The following is a 17,012-nucleotide window of genomic DNA, read 5'->3' on the forward strand; positions in this document are numbered from 1 at the left end:
GTTTTAGTCTATGACTTTACAGAAAGTAGAATTTTTAATTAACACATGTATCAAAATGATTTTATGTGAACTTTTTACCTTTCTAGCTGCCGTGTACATGCGGCATAGGCAACCCTGACGAGATGATGATTGACCCCCAAATCACCGGCTACGGTTCCATGGATGTCAACACCACTGGGAATTATGGGATGCCAGAGAATGGCAGCCGCCAGGATCGAATGTTGGCCCAGGTGTCACTGAATGACCCACAGATTGCGAGCCAGGTGAAGCCATCCAGAGGCTACGTGAACATTTGGATAGACACGCACGCCATAGACAAGTACTCACGGGTTGTGTTTCCGGGAGCGTACATCCTCTTTAACATCATCTATTGGTCCATCTACTCGTAACCCGAGATGCAGATGTTGATCCTCTGCAGGAGTCGTCCATGATGAGACTCCAGGAGCGTGGCTCGTTTGTGAAAGAGCAGGAAAATATAATTTTATTTGATGCTTTTCAGACAGAGAATCTGCACTAAAGATGCATGGGGACCATTGACAGATTGGTGACTATTGCCTTCTCGACCCAGCCACTTAAAACTGAAAAGTTTATAAATGAGCTACTGACAAACGGGACAGTCGTCGCCACTGGTTTTGTCACTCCATCAAACCCATGTGGTGTCATGTTGTAACTATAGTTCTGTTGATGGAAAGACGTTGTCACCTGCAAATTCACTGCACAGAAAGACGCACAAACACGGACTTGTGGAACTGCAGTTTAACTCTGTGACATTTCAGGTCTCGATGTAGTGACTTCTTTTTCAAGAGTGAAATGTGAACTGAAAATGAATTTCTAAAATTGCCAGTGTATGGATACATTCCTTCCCCTTTGCATATGAAATGGGCTTGACAATCAATGGCAAACTAAAAATATTTTAAGGAATAGCACCTCATTTGCTTTCTTTTGGAGAGTTAGACAAGATTGACACCGCTCTCTTGTCTGTACAGTAAATATGAAGCTAAATCCAGGAGATGGTTAGCTTAGCTTAGCACAAACACTGTAGCCTGTTTTAAGGTTAAAAAAAGTACCCCTAAAATAATGAAATGTTCATTTCAACAGCAAAACAGAGCTTGGCGTCTAGACTCCAGCCTTATCCCTCTCTGCAGATGCTGTCATGTTTTCTTTTTATTTAGTTGCTCTAAACACTTGTGTATAAACAAGACTTTGTGTATTTATAGCAGACTATGTGTCCAAAATAACATATTATGCACCACATACTCAGTATGTGTACTATAGTTCAACATACTTTTGTCTACTCAAACATCAGTATGTATCTTTCATGTTGCACTGAGCTGTAATAACCACGTCACTTCTTAAAAACCTCCTTGCCAGTTGAAGACGTGTAACCATGGTAACTGTGTGCATATCAACTCTACCGGTAATTAATTATTATTATTAGAACATTATTGACATTACAGAGCTGTCTTGGTTGCTGTCCGTTATGACTGTTGTCAACTACTGCATTGCATAGTGGGATATTTATGCTGCTGTAGTGTCCAGTGTTTGCATACTGTAATATTTCACAGTAAAAATTCATGCACTGTTGCTTTTGAATGTACTAAAAAATTCCTCACACTGTTTATGTGCTAAATAGCATGTTGAATTTTGGATGCAGCTTATTTCTTTGCTGGGACCAGCAAGTTTGGAGTGTGGTCTCCACTGGTTAACTGCCTTGCTCAGAAGCAAGAACTAGTCAGGGACATTAACCCCCACTAAACATTATTTCACTTTTGTGTCTCTAATTTGGTACAGGTTAAACAAACAAAACATTTTAATTAATGAGTTTTAGCGGTGCTGGTAGGCAGATGTTATTTTGGGGCAAAGCCCGGCTTGCTGTTTCCTCCTGTTTCCAGTCTTTGTGCTAAGCTAAGCTAACTGTCTCCTGGCAGCACAAACATGAGAGTTATATCAATCTTCTTATCTTACTTTTGGTGAGAAGACATTTTCAAAGTGTGAAACTATTCACTGATTATACTCAAAGTTTGGTTTTTACTTTGCAGCACGTTGGTATGATTCAGTATGTGTTACATTTTCTTGTGATCTTTGTATCAATGCAATTACTTTGCTGTCGAGCTGTTTACTGCATTGCATTTGTGTGATTTGATAAAATTTAGTCAAAAGGCAAAATAATGCAGTCTTTGAAAATCACAAATGTAAAAATATATGTTTAGTAAATCCCAAACACTGATTATGATGATGACTTTTTTAAATGTCTTTTTTTTCTTCTTTTTTTTTATTACAACTGAAGCTCATTTCCTCTGTTTGTTGTTGTGAGGCTTTGAGGTTCACTGTGACCTGTTAGTTGCTAGTTTTTTGTTTTATTCAGCTTAAAACAACTTTATACTTTGTTAGGCAAAAGATATATTAAAAATATCTTTTGGTGGTTTACTAAAATTTAATGACCAAACATGCAGATATTAAATCAAACTTCAGAAATGTTATATATGAGGAAAAATGTTTAATAAATGTTTTGTTTTCTGAAAATGTGAAATTTGAGCAGAGCTTCAATGATACATGTAACACATTTAGTAAGTACAGTTGTAAATGGGTTGAGATGCATGGCTTGATTTTGCTTTAAAAAAAAAAGAAAACTATTGCTCCTACAGACAATTCAAATCACCTATAAACACAAATAACAGACACAGCATTTGCCGACATTTTTCTGGTACGACCTATGAAGTCTTGGTCCTAAATTTTGATCCTGTTTTTCTGCTCTCTCATACAGAATATTTAAACAGTGCTGGAGGATAAGCTTTCACAGTTATTAGACGTTGGATTGCCACAAGCTCCAGGTCTGATTACTGATGAGCTTTCATACCAAATCATATAAACTGGATATTCTGTAATACCATTAACTGCTCACATGTGATGTAAAGGGATGTACTGTATATATTTATTAGATGAAGCCAATTTTCTGATTTCTTACAGGCAAAAGTGTGGATAATGTTGAATGTTTTACCTTCGTTTTATTCCAGTAATGTCCCAAAGACAAGCTGACAATTTAAACTTTGCGCCCAGTCATCCTTCAAAAAATGTTAACAAAGGCTTCACTGTGGTAGAAACACATAAAAGGATAATCATCAAAAAGATGTTCAGAGCCAGGTTTGCAAACACATCTGTGACCACTCAAGGGAAACCAAGGTTTTGAATCGACCTGTGTGCTGGTGAAAGTGTACCCAGAAATCTCAATGAGTGAATAAGCCAATGGGATTGTGCAGAGATGCAGAACTCAGAGCAGCACAGCTTCTTGGTCAGGTCATGTCAGGAAAAAGCTCGTGGTCATGACAGAAAATCACATTCTGATGCTAGTATTTATAGTAATGGTGGTTAATGGTTGTTCTTGATGTTAAGATAAAGATTTAAAGTGAATGAGCGACATTATACAACCAACACATTTAATACCTACATCATCATCAATGAAACAACTTCAAATCAAACTTCCTAAAACAAAGTCTGCAGCCATGTTTGCAACTCTGTGAGACTGTAGTGTGTCAGTCTCATGTGTCAGTCACCAGAGCCAGGTTTCACAATCGCAGCACCATGAATGTTTGGACCAAGACTGTAATTCTGATCTACATTTGGAAGGGATGCTTCCCCTTAAAATATTCAAATATGCTCAGGATGTGAGCCATTATTAAAAATAGTGGTTGTGATTGTCACATGCCATTTAAAAATGTGTATATGCAAGTTTCAAAAACTGCTTGGAAATCCATCAAGAAGACCCATATTATATTGGGTATTATATTATATTATAATATGTGGATACTGTTGTTAATTCTATAAAGGTAACTGTCTTTTAGGAGGCAGGTTCAGCACCTACATCCAATTGGGGGTGTGGTGAATGATTAGCAGCTAGTTAAAGTCACCTGGGGAAAACAGGTGTGCGCTCTGGAGGCCTGTGAACTGCACAGATGCCACGAGGGAGACGCTGGAGAAGAAATGACTGATGGTTTTTGCCAAATGTTAGCGTACATATACACCTGCGCATGAACGACAACAAGCGTGATCTGGCCAAAGAGAGGACGGAGCAGCATCCATGAGAGATGGTGAGTTATTTCACGCATCCCCCTCAAAATAGGTAGAGACTGTGCTTCACCTAAACACGCTCAGATACACATTCAAGTCTGTTGCAATATAAAAGGAAAGGCACTACGTTACAGCCTCGCTCGCTTTTGTTAAGAGGATTCATGAGGCACAGCAGCGTGACGCTGAAAAAGAAGTATGTGAGCAGGGGTTGTAATGCTAAATATAATAACTTAATCTTTCATTTAGCATTATTTGCATAATCAAAAATTTTTGTTTAGCTGTTAGTTTCTAAAAAAAATATCATGGAGTAAATTCCCCTCAAGCCCCCCTTTCAGGTTGGGTCGCATATTTGAAAATGGTCTTCCCCCGCTGTTAAATAAGCTTCTACAGCCCTGGTTTGTACAGAATGTCATCTTAATTCATCCAATATGTTGAATCATTTATGTCTGGATCAAAGTGGACAAACCAGCCAGCAGACTTTACTATTCCTAGAGCCATGGCTAACAACTGCGAAAAAAAATACACTTAATTATAATTAATATGGCTTAGTTTCAAATAAGAATCAAATATAATTTTTCTTCTATTTAAAATTGTAGTGGTATTTAATTCATTATCACTTGAATATGCAGAGGCACCTTTTTACAATTCATGGTACCCATGTTGATATCAAACTGCAAGCAACAGAATCGGTTCTAATCTGAGCTCGTCCAGTCTAATGAAGGCAGCATAGGCCCTGCTGTCTTAAATATTATATGTCACACTGAGAATAGTTTAACAGCTTTATCTTTCAACTACAACCATACAAACTGTTGGTAGTGCTGTTTAAAAACATGTGCTTTTGAGTTAAAGCCCAACATGACCCTGACGAACTCGTCCGCTGTAAAACATCCTATAACTGCTATTAAGGTCTCAGTATTTATGGAGCTGTCGAAGCCGTATCTACAGATTTCTCCTGCCTCACTTTGGCCAGGCTGAAGTCCTCTCTCACTTGCTGCAGCAGAACAGGGCAGCACACTACATCCACAGCTGTCATCGCCAAAGCTTTGGCTGTCCTCAGGGTGAACAACTGGGCCTCTTCAGCTCCTGGCACAGGAAAAAAAAAAAAAAAAAGAGCGGAGACGGGAAAATAAAGCATCTCAGCAAATAGAAACTTCCACTGACCTGGAAAGACGATGATGACTAAAATCGTCTGAGAATTCAATTTCATCACAGCAAACAACATCTGCTCCCGACAGACACGTGCTGCCGTACCTGCTGCTGCGGTGTATTCCTCCGTGTGATTTAACGCGTCGGTGCAGATGTAGAAGAAAGGATGGATGCCGGGGACTATGAATGATACATTGCCAAAGTCTGTAGAGCCTGCCGGATAATTATAAATACACTGTGATAATGATTCTTTGTTGATTCAGTGAACAACAAAAAAGACAATCTGTGAAAAAATGTTGGCTCGCTGCTCTGCTGTTACAATCTTTTCTGCAGAAATCAAGGAACGAAAGAGATAATAATGTCTTTTTTATGTTCTTTTTTAATTTCACATACCAGTGAATTTGGCTGGCTGCTCTGGAAACTGCATCCCCAAAGATTTTCCATTAGTTTCATACAGATTTGCCAGTGTGGCATTAGGCAGGATGTTATGGTAGCAATGAGATGTGTATATGATCTCCACCTGAGGGACACACAAGCATATCATCATTCATAAAATGCAAGGCCCAAAAACAGAGATTACGATCATATATCAACAGTATAGGGAGCCTTGTGCATGCTCTGTGATGTGAGTGGCCTGAAGCAAGAGCAGTCGTAGGAGAAAAGCAGCCAGAAGATAAAGGTGAATTATGCAACAGCACAACAACACTCAGAGCATAATTACAGGAATATGTTAAAAAGGGCAATGTTATATAACAGCAACGCAAACACTGCAATTCTCAGCTATTATATCAACACACGCTGTTTTTTTCACATCTGTGCCAGAGGGCAGAAAATGTAAGACAACATTTTTAGGTTAAGCTTACTTGGCAGCCAGTGGCGACAGCAGCTGCCCTGAAGCAACTTTCAGCTTTGGCCTTCAGGTCACAAAGATCCTTAACCAGCGGCGTGCGCAGATAAAACTCTAACTCAGTGTAGGCAGGGATAATGTTGGGCTTCACCCCTCCATGTTTGATGATGCCTGTAGTGGAGAAAAGGAACAAGATAGAAGATAAGAAGGAAAGGGGAACACTGAACAACTGCAAAAGTCGCATGTGTTTGCACCCCTCTACGTTTTAAAAGGCAGATGAAAGTTGCCTCACACTGATACCCTCTGGCTGCTATCCACATTGAATGAGTGTGCCACTGTCAGTGTATAACTTCACTGTATTAGTCAATCAGTAATAAAACACATCAGTAAACCGGTAACACAACAGTTACTCAGCAGATGGAGTTTGCCCTGTTGTCACCGAATAGTAGATGCTTTAAGGGACAGTTCACCCGAGAATCAAGAAAACATATTTTTCCTCTGCCTTGTAGTGCTGTTTTTCAATGTTTTGATGTGAGTTGTCGAGTGTTGGAGATATCAGCCTCTCCCGAAAGAAAAAAAAAAGAAAAACTCAACAGCAATGTCTCTTTCCAGAAATCATGATCCAGTTACTCAAGATAATCTACGGATCTTGCTGTGAGCTGTCTCATGTTGGAACTATTTTCTTTCTACCAAACTACACCCACCAATCAAATCACTGCGCAAAAGGAAGCATGCAACTCCTGCAACCTACCTAGCATGACTGCGCTCGCTAAAGTTAGAACTTAGTTCAGGAGGTCGCCATAAATGTTTGCATCTTGTGTTGTCACGAGGATGAACCTCTCATCCATGAGTAGATGCACACTTCCTTCTGCACAGTTATATGATTGGCGAGTGTAGTTTGGTAGAAAGAAAACAGTTCCTATACAGCGTGCCATGAGCAGCCCTGGTCACATACTGTTTATTGTGCTGTTTGTTGTGATTCATTACATTGTTTTTTTTTTTTTTATTATTATTTTATTTTATTTTCTTGACTGTTGTGTGCTAAAATGTATGTATGGTGCTTTGAGCACCACAAGCGAATTACCATCTTGTTCCTTTACATTCTCGAGGAGGCAGACGTCTCTACAGCCGATATCTCCAATACTCCACACCAAAACAATCTAGATTAATAAAGTGCTCTACAAGTAAGTGGAAAAATATGTATTTCTGATTTTGAGGTGAACACATTAAGGACATCTCATGCATGTCGACTTAAACAGTAAATGGACTTTCAAGCCCTGTTGATCACAGTGTCTGCCTGTTGCTCACCGTGAAGCCTCCAGTCTGGTTTGAGTTGCTGTCTGAGTGCAGAGAGGTTGTTATAGGCCAGCACAGCAGCATCCAGGGCATTCACTCCCTCCCAAGGATATGCAGAGGCATGAGAGGCTTTCCCGTGGTACTTCACTAACATTCTGCAACGCACCAACATAGCAGGTTAAGGGTTATCTGAAATATAGAGACTAGAGGATGCAGAACAAATTGTTGTGAACAGGAACTTACTCATCGAGAGCGACACAGGGCAGGAATGAAGCATCTTGCTGAGCCGGGTGAGCCATGAAGACAAGATCGATGTCAGCGAAGGCTCCTGCCTTGATCAGGTCGATCTTTCCTCCTATATCCTCCTCTGCAGGAGTTCCCAGAACTGTTATCTGGTGTAAAAGTGTTTGGTGTAAAAGTGATATCAGAATATCAATTTCAAATATCAAATAACTCTGCTGTTTTCAACTCAGAGGAGTAGTGTAATTATTAGAGGTGCAAATATAGCTTGTTTATGGACTGAATTTCTTAGTATGTCATTGGGAATGATGCAAAAAGATATAAGAAATACAAAATAATCCCAAAATATGATTATCTTCATATCTGAAAACCCCTTTGCAGCCAAGATGCATCAACACAACTTGTTCTCATCTGGTCTTCTTTGTAATAAAATAGAATTATGTCAGTGGCGATGTAGGCCTGGGCGTCCGAGGCTTCAACCCTGAGTATTTTATAAATAGCCCCAGCTCTAAATATAGGCTTTACAAAAACAAGAATAATGAAAAAAAACCTCATTCATACTTATACTTGAATAGGTGCATAGTTATATTTCACCACTGCTAACATTAATACATATATTTAATAATTTTTCAAACTCAAGTCAATGCATTTTTAATGATAGCAGGGGTAAAGTATTCTGATTCTACTTGATATTAATTACTAATGACTATTAATGTTTTTCTCATCAAAATTCATAACTAATCTGGAATGTTAAAAAAAAAAGGTTAAATAAGGTGCCAGAGTGAATAAAAAAGCATAAAAATAGAGCCTGTTCTCAAAAAAAAAAAAGACCCAATGTCCTAAAATCCTAAAAACATCCCTGATTTATATTGAATACAATTACTTTCTAAGATTTAAAACATTTTCTTGGTCTGATATTCGGTGAGTCACATCTTGTCAATAAATGACTCTTCAGAGGAGTTTTTTGACTTACGGCTGTTGTTTGAAACCTGAATCAACATGACTTTTCTTGTGCTACATTCACACATCTTCAAACTGATTTGTTTTCTTATGACAACATGAGAAAAGGGCAATGAACCTGGCAAGAAGTGTTTCAGAAAGGAAAAAAAATCCCCCAAACTAACTATATAACCTTTATACAGGATTATTATTATTACTTAAGCGCCTTTTTCAAGTCATTTCACTGTTTTGTTTTTTGATTGTTTATTTGTATTATTTAAACCTTTTTTCTTCTCATTTTTAGGTAATTTCTTTTACTTTTTTGCTAATTTTTGGATGACTGCCATTTTTAAGTTACTTTTATATTTTCTTTATTTTCAGAAGTGCAACCAATTTTCTCAGGTTGCAAAGGGTTTATGAAGCCTTCGGGTCGTGGTTACCTTCACTGGTTGAGGCAGCTCAGTCTGACTCTCGACAGCAGCTTTCAGCCCCACCGCGGCTGCAGCTCCCACCTCTGCGATCAGATTGTGTCCGCACGCGTGTCCGATACCCGGAAGCGCGTCGTACTCACACAGGAACCCCACGTTCAGCACCTTCAGCGCGGGCTCCCTCTCCCCACCACCGCCACCACCGACCGGACCCCAGCTGGCCCGGAAAGCGGTCGGTAACTTGTAGTGAGTTTCCACCGTCCATGTTTGGTCCTGAGAGAAGAAGCGCACCAGCCTGTCGTGCGCGTGCGTCTCGTTACCAGCGAGTTCAGGTCGGCTCCAAATGTCTCGACTCAAACTGTGCAGCTCGTCTTTCTGTCTGTCTATGCACAGCTGCAAAATGTCTTTCATCAGCTGTGGTGTCTCCATGAGGCCTTAATAAACCTGCTGTCCTGCTGACATTTCGTCCCGTTCAGACCGTTACGCAGTGGGCGGGACAGGAAGTAGTTGTACTTATATGTTGTGGTTTATATTATCGACCGATATTTGGCAATTTGCAGATTATCTGTATCAGTATTTGATTTTAATGACTGCCGATAACATAATTAATTAAAAAGTGCAAAGAAAGTGTCAGCATGGGAAGAACTTTAACTTTGTAAAATCTCAGGGAGCTATTGTTTTCTTTATTCATTTTTAACTTTTCACTTCACTGTCTAAAAAAAAAAAAAAAAAAAAAAAATTTGCTGGGAATTTGTCATATTCCAAATTCTAAATATTGATACAAATATTTTCATTTTTATTGTAAATGCATATTATGCAAAAGCAAATGCAAAATCTGAAATTGGGTTTTTGTCCCAGGACATCAACTATTTCACATAAATACAAAAATACAAAGCACAATATAACCAACCAACAAAACCATACAACAAACACTACAAATCACAATACTTTATTTAACGTCAAACTGTTCAGTAGACTGTTCAGTGGACTCTTAATCTCCTGTGTGATGGCAAAAGCTGATATTCTTCAATCCCTCTCAATCATCACAATTATCAAGAGGGTTTATTCATTTTATCTATTTATTTGTCGCCTGTAGCTACTCAGAGGCCCGAACACACACTGCAAGCAAACAATACTTTTTTTATTTAACTGTAGGCTCATGGTTTGTGATGCTGTTAAACTGTAGGTGTTGCTATTATTTTGCAAATGTTGGAAGTGTTTGGTTGCAAACTCACAGCCACTCCCTGTTTAAGAGGGCCTCTCTTAGTGGCAACACTGTTTACTTGATGAAGGTCAAGTAGCAAACATCGCAATCAGTTTATTTATTTTGCAAGTTAGACAGCGTGTAGGAGTTTGTCTGCGAAATACGGTTGGTCTTTACACCTAATGCGGTCTTATTATCTTATGTTTTGTACATGCAGAGTTCCTGCTCAGAGGGCAAAAATACACAAAGTCTCTTTTGTTTGCACAGCAATTAGTAGCCGCAATTTGAACTCAATGCCTAAGCACTTTATATAATCAACATTCAGCTGTGTTTTGCACCATCTTCCCTCAAAGTGATCTCGCATTTGTTCTGTTTGTTCTTGCTATCTGTCTACATTGTTGCTTTTTGTCATTATGTTTATGATTAATGTGTTTGTATACCTGGCTGCAACCACATTTATCCAAGTTTAACTTAAATCAATAGACTATAGCCTATAACTAAGCAAATATTTTGTGTTTATACAGGCTTGTGTTTCAGATGACACCTTCATCACAGTCCTCTTACAAAAATAAGCATCACAAAATCACTCGTTGTTTGTTCTTTTCTAGAATATTATTTCAACGGATGAAAACCATCCCGATGATTGCAACCACCTCATAGTGACCAAAGAACCGCTGAGAGTGGCGGCCTGCTGCTGCGCTCTCGATTCTACTTCAAACTAAAAGGGAGCCCAGGTAATATATTAACAGATAGCCAGTATAAAGGTCTTGCTACAACACTCCTCTAAACATTTTATGACTTATATGTTGGCTTGTACTTTTCTAAATCTTCACTCAATGCAAAACTTCCTTCTTCCCCTTAAATGCACTAAACTTTGTAGATCAGAGATTGAGTAAATGTATGTGAGCATCCTTCTTCATTAGCATCAGTCTCTGAAAGAGTCTCTTTGAAGCTGGATTGCTATCTGCCAGAATCACACTCAGTCTGTCACTTCTTTTTCTGTTAAACTGTTTTGAAGCAGTAGTCTAAAGAACTGCACAGATTATGTGATTTTGCAGACAACCCAGGAGGTAACATCACCCTGGTTCTCTTGACAAAAAGCCTATGGGAGTTTTTTTTCCACTGGATTTTGGATTATTGCAAAAAATAAGATCTGTGGCGAACAATGTGCAGATTATAAGACACCGGGCCCCCGAGCACAGATATGCACAAGATAAACACACAGACTTTGTGTGGGTTTAGTGTCTCTCTCTGTAGTCATTATGTGTCTTTTGTGTTTCTTTGTGCTTGTTTTGCCACTTTTGTAGTTCTTTTGTGTATCTTTGCTGTTCCTTTGTATGTCTTTGTGGTCTTTTTGAGTCTTTTCCTGGTGTTTAGGTGTTTATTTCAGTGAAATCTTGCAGGTGAAGGCTATGGTGGCCTCTGACACTTCGGGCCCCTGCACCTTATAGACCTGTTTAGTTATCCATCCATGCATTAGGCTCTAAATTAACTACACCATGGTTGCATGACTACAGCGAGGCTGTAAAGGCTGTGTCATGATGTTCTGAAGTCTTACCATTTCTTAGCAACCGCCTTTTTTTAAAAGACACAAATGCTTAAAAATTCATAATTGGTGTATTTACTGACATATTTATGATGTAAAGTCCCTTAAGCCTGTTTTAATCACAGATCTTATTTCGTGCTGCGTTCCAGACAACTTGGGAGTTGAAATATTCCAGTTTACAAGAAAAAGTACAATGGAACGCCACTGAAAGTCGGAGTTCCTACCTGTGAACTCGGCAAATCCATGTATCCCGACTTCAGTGATCCGACGTCACACAACAATGGCAGCATCCACGGAGGCCACGGAGACGCACTTTATAAATGGTAAGAAAATAACTAAAAGGCAATGTAAAGTACAATTGCATGTATTTAATTATAATAATACATTTGCTATCATAAAGTAAAACCTGTTCTGCATGTAAATTAATGTTGAAATATAATGCCAAAGTTATGAGGAAGCTGGTTATGGAAAACATTCTGTGAACCCGATCTTCTCTGCACAAAAGTTAATCTGGAAAGCAGTGAAAAATTTAGAATGAAAAATTTAAAATGCCAAAAATTAAAAGTAAAATGTAATAACATTAGCAAATATACAACATTTACTGACTTTTGCTGATTACCTATTGGTGCAGCTAGACTGGAGGACAGTTAGCGAGTATGCTAATGTGAGCTATACCTATGTTCGCTCATACGTGCAAAGAGGCGGCCCCACTGACGGTGCAATTGTCCATGGATTAGCCAAAGAAACACAAGTTTGTCACTGGTCACCTTGTTTTAAGACTCATTGCTGCAGTTCTCTATAACTACATGGCATCCATTAAACTGCATCTGACAATAAAATGCAGTTAAATTGAAATCTGGAACTTTGCAAAGGGATAGGGCAATCAAATAATATTATCCTTTAACATGTTCAAAAAAAACAAAACAAAAAATAACAAAACACAATTCCAGACAAATACATGCATATTTTTGCTGTATGTAAAAAAAATGCTTCTACACTATGTCTATCTTTGTTAAGATAAATTAAAACCTGTAATGTGCTGTGCTGTATTGAATCACAGTAAATGGAGGTTTGGACTAAAATCCTTCTCCCATCTGTCTGTTACTACACTAGAGGGACCCAGAGTGACATACTTTGGTAGACGGCTCCTTCTGCACACTGCACTGCATTTAATTTGTGGAAATAAATCAGTATTCTGCTGCCTTTTATGTTTTACCTTGAACTTTTGAATGAATAGAGAATGAATATAAAATCTTGACAATTATTTAGAGGGTATTATTAATGAATTTATTTATTGCCTGTAGCACTCAGATGACTGTACTCAGGCAGCGAGCAAACAATGCTCTTCCTTGCCGAGGATGAGCTGAGAGCCCCGTGAAACAAGGTCAATTAGTGCCGAATGAATAAAGACGAAGCTCCACAGCTGTCACACACACAGCGACTGTGTGAGTGTGAGAGAGTAAGAGAGTGAGAGCAGGTGTACTTGTGTATGTTTTCTGTCTGTATTTTGAGTTGGAGGTTAATTGGGGGTGGTTGTCAGTCACAGGAGGAGACATGTTGAACAGCGCACAGCAAGCTGACATCTGACATGGCCTGTCTGTCAGCTTACTTCACGCCCCGCCGATGACGCTGACACTCTCCATTGTGTATCAATTAAGTGACATCGAAGGGAGGCACCCATGTGTCACTCCATTGTCTTATTGAGGGATTTTCCCCAAGAGCATGTTTATTTTCACATGATTACGCATGGTTTTGGCTGCACGTGTTGGCCTGTGATCCCACAAAACTTTACATTTTTTGATGTGAATGTTGATTTTATTTGATTTTTTAAAGATTATTTTTTGGGGCATTTTCCCTTTATTCATAGGACAGTTACAAAGAGACAGGAGAGGTGGGAGAGAGAGGGGAGAATGACACGCAGCAAAAGGGCCACAGACCGGACTCGAACCAGAAGCCTCAGGCATATGGGACGCACACTCTACCTGATGAACCCCATGAATGTTGATTTTAATTTACAACAAGAATCATTTCTGATGATGAAATAGAGGTGCTTCTGATAAAACTCACATCAGCTCAGAGGAGGATGAATACCAGCGGCACCAGAGGCAAAACTAAAAGCATCCACTGCGTGATGCAACAAATAAAACCTCCCATGACACTTTGAGCTCATGATGCATACTGTATGTGAAGAGGCGCTCAATATCCAAATATCAGCGTAGATATTTTAGGTTGAGCCACTAGTCATCACACCCAGGCGGAGTGATGCATGAGTTGTGATGTATGCATGCAGGCGTCACAGCAGCAGGACGCCCCACAGGAAGGCTGGTTTGACAGCCACAGTGAATGGATGTGCTCCTGATGACAGCATGTCTCTGAAATGGGAGATGAAACAAACAACAGACTCTGCTTGGGTGTGTGGTGGCGTGTTTCTGTGGCCACGGTGCAGAGTGTGGTCTACATACTAATGTGTTTGTGCCTTTAATCCAGTCAACATCTATGGACCAGAAAAAGTTAGTCAAGATGAAAATAAAAAAAAGCTAATGGTAAAATAAATATTTTGATTTACCAAATCAGTGTGAGAGAATTGGGGTGAAAAATCTTTTTTTTTTTTGTTGGAGAACAATTGAGGACATTGACTTAAGTGCATGAAGATTATTTTCCTTTCAAGTAGCCTATTGCAGACTTAAGTTTGTTTGCGTTCGCCTCGAGTGCTTTGTGCCCATTTTAGAAATGACAGTGATTAGTGGGAGGAAAGTGACAGGCACCATCTTGCTTGTTTTCATGAGTGAAATGGTAGAAATAGCTTGTTTTCAGCATAATTATCTGATTGTGCTTGTTGTTTGGTGTAAACTTAGACTTAAACGTGATTGGTAGGTTCTCCAAATTGTATCATGTTATATCAAAATTTTGACTTTTTATGTCACTTAGTAATCAAACATTTTGACATGCTGTGCGCATTTGAATTTTGTTAATGACTACCTTGTCATTATTTTTTTTTTCCTTTTTTGGAATAAATGGGCTTCCATATAAGCCTCAACTAAACTAGTTCATTTTCTCTCCAACAGACGAATGCAAACCCTGACAAGTCATTGATGAGCCTGATTTTAAACATGAGGTTCCAGCTGACTGAAAGAAACTGACAACGTGTCAGTCGTGCTTGCTCTGTCCTGTCAGCATCACTATCAAACAAAATGCACCCTTAGAGGAGTCTCCTGAAAATCCAGCCTGCAGTGTTCGATATCACACAGCAAGCTGCTTGGTTGTTGGAAAATATCACCCGCGGGTCTCTGAAATGTGACTGTGCATGCGTGTGTGTGGGTGCATGTGAAACTTGACAGTCCTGTTTCTGTCATTAATGTCACATCAGTGCACACAGTGTGCCTCTCCGTTTTCCGAGCTGGAATACATTAACACCTCGGTTTATCAAGTCGTCCTGCATCTTCAGGCAGTGGAGTGGGGGTGGGATGGCGATGTACGACATTTGTTCATGTTTTTGTGTTGGCTCATGATGGAACAGAGCTTCAGCCTGGTCTGTAAATACTGTAAACCCACAAAAACAACATTTTTTACACATTCAGAGCTCATGCATTTAAATTCTATAAACATAATCCACATTTTACATTTGTGTTTTTGTATCACAGATTTAAATTATACAGTTTATCACTGCTTCAAATAATTTCCATTAAACTGAAGCTTTCACATTTGCTGTTTCTTACACCCTTTTAAGGAAAAAGAATCCTCTGGCACACAAATAGTGACACATTTTCTCATCTTGGGTTGCAGCAGACAGGAAGTGATTTGTTTGTAATGGATAGAAGCAGAACTTGATAGTCTGCACATGCCCCGAAAGCCATTATTGCTTTACAGAAGGAGCACAAAATTGAACAGAAGATACAGGAAACGAGATTGCATAGTGACGCTCACAAAATGCAACAACATCAAAATGAAATGTCTCCAAAATACAAAACCTATATCGTTGTTTGAACACAGTTTTTCCTGTCTTCAGTCTGCATATTTTCTTGTCTGCCCGCGCAGCTGCCCTCGCTGCTTCAGAGGCAGTGCAGCCGTAGCAGTGCCCTTTCTTTGTTTGACACGCTGAAAAGGCTGCTGTCTGCACCCATAACATCATCCTTTGTGGGCAGCGTGTTGAACAGTGGGAGTACGAGTAGTCCCTCCAACCACAGAGGAGCCGCAATCAGCGGGGTGTGTGCAAAGTGGAGGTGAAGTGTAGTTATTAAGTCCCACTGAGTTGTTGTGCTGGATGATCTTTTATGATTACAGCAACAAATAAGTCAGTGTATTGATAAGAAAGGGTAGCTCTGGTGAGAAAGCTGAAATTCTTTATTCCTCACACGTACACAGAGGATAAGAAAGTTAAAAATTAAGAAAGAAGAAGCTTGAAAAGGAGTAGCCTTGTTGAAAACAACTGCTAAGCCCAGCGACAGTTGACACATTGATTGTGGAAAACAGGCCAAAGCTTAGCCTGTTTTTCATACGACCCACATGTATTGCATCTGAAAGGTTGATACTCTCCTTGGTTCACTGTATGCTTAATTTGTAGTTTTCAAAATTCACTCGGTGAGCTCCTGAGGGGGCAGGAGTAATTTCGGTTTTCTGCTCCAAAGGAGAGAAGAAACACCTCCTTGTCCTCAGAGGATCTCCCAGCTCTGATAATTGCTACAAGCTGAAACCGTTTAAATAAAACATAGACTCGGGTGATGTCAGGCGGCTGGGGGGGGCAGAAGTCTGTTAAGAGAACTGAGGGATCAATTAGGGATCAGTTTTTGTTTCTAAAAGCAGAAAAGGTCTGAACAACACAAGAGAAATGTCAGTTCCAAGTCTTTTGAAGAGGCAGGAGGGAAACTGCTGCGTCAGAATGAAACTGCCCACCGTGAGTCCGTTTTTGAAGGCAAAACCACAAGAGGAGCTGCTGTTTATTAGATGAAGCTGCAATTCATTATTCTTATTCTCTTATTGTATCACTTTATGTTACTCACATGATGATGAAAATTACAACCTTGCAATAGACTTTGTTTCTAATATTTGCCACAGAAGTAATTTCACAGCGATTGCCTGTATTTGTTTGCAAGACAGTGTTCATAGTAACAAGACAAAAGTCTACAGCCATGCGAGCAGTGATGCTTTCAGCTAATGCCAACGTGATCACAACAATGCCAACATGCTGATGCTGAATAGGCTTAAAGTCACATATCCACATATTGTTGAACTGTTGTCATGAGGACTTTCAGACAGAAATATTAGCTTATGCTGCGAAAAAGTAACTTAATTTATTTGCAGAAC

General features: G+C 39.4%; 3 protein-coding genes across 6 annotated transcripts in view; 2 read left to right on the forward strand and 1 right to left on the reverse strand.

The window, feature by feature from the left end:
• The window catches only part of LOC121953650 (gamma-aminobutyric acid receptor subunit rho-1), a 26,160-nt gene extending 23,530 nt beyond the window's left edge, over positions 1–2,630 (forward strand). For both annotated transcript variants that reach the window (XM_088087059.1, XM_042500838.2), the window contains exon 11: positions 87–2,630. In XM_088087059.1, the coding sequence (XP_087943185.1) occupies positions 87–389 (303 nt within the window). In that variant the 3' untranslated portion in view covers positions 390–2,630. The remainder of the gene's footprint in view (positions 1–86) is intronic.
• LOC121953157 (peptidase M20 domain-containing protein 2-like) lies at positions 2,478–9,459 on the reverse strand. Its single transcript, XM_042500069.2, has 7 exons — positions 8,974–9,459; positions 7,598–7,746; positions 7,367–7,509; positions 6,075–6,229; positions 5,605–5,731; positions 5,317–5,424; positions 2,478–5,148 (listed from the first exon to the last, which is right to left on the reverse strand). Exons 1-7 carry the CDS (start codon positions 9,388–9,390, stop codon positions 4,982–4,984), a joined length of 1,266 nt encoding a protein of 421 aa, XP_042356003.2. The 5' UTR covers positions 9,391–9,459; the 3' UTR covers positions 2,478–4,981.
• The window catches only part of LOC121953774 (cannabinoid receptor type 1B), a 34,209-nt gene continuing 26,351 nt past the window's right edge, over positions 9,155–17,012 (forward strand). For all 3 annotated transcript variants that reach the window (XM_088087060.1, XM_042500990.2, XM_088087061.1), the window contains exons 1-3: positions 9,155–9,293; positions 10,774–10,899; positions 11,861–12,034. The gene's annotated coding sequence lies outside the window, so the exon portion shown is untranslated. The remainder of the gene's footprint in view (positions 9,294–10,773; positions 10,900–11,860; positions 12,035–17,012) is intronic.

This window comes from Plectropomus leopardus, chromosome 14 (genome assembly GCF_026936395.1).
Source record: "Plectropomus leopardus strain MGB_pleo_1.0 chromosome 14, ASM2693639v1, whole genome shotgun sequence".
NCBI lineage: Eukaryota > Metazoa > Chordata > Actinopteri > Perciformes > Serranidae > Plectropomus > Plectropomus leopardus.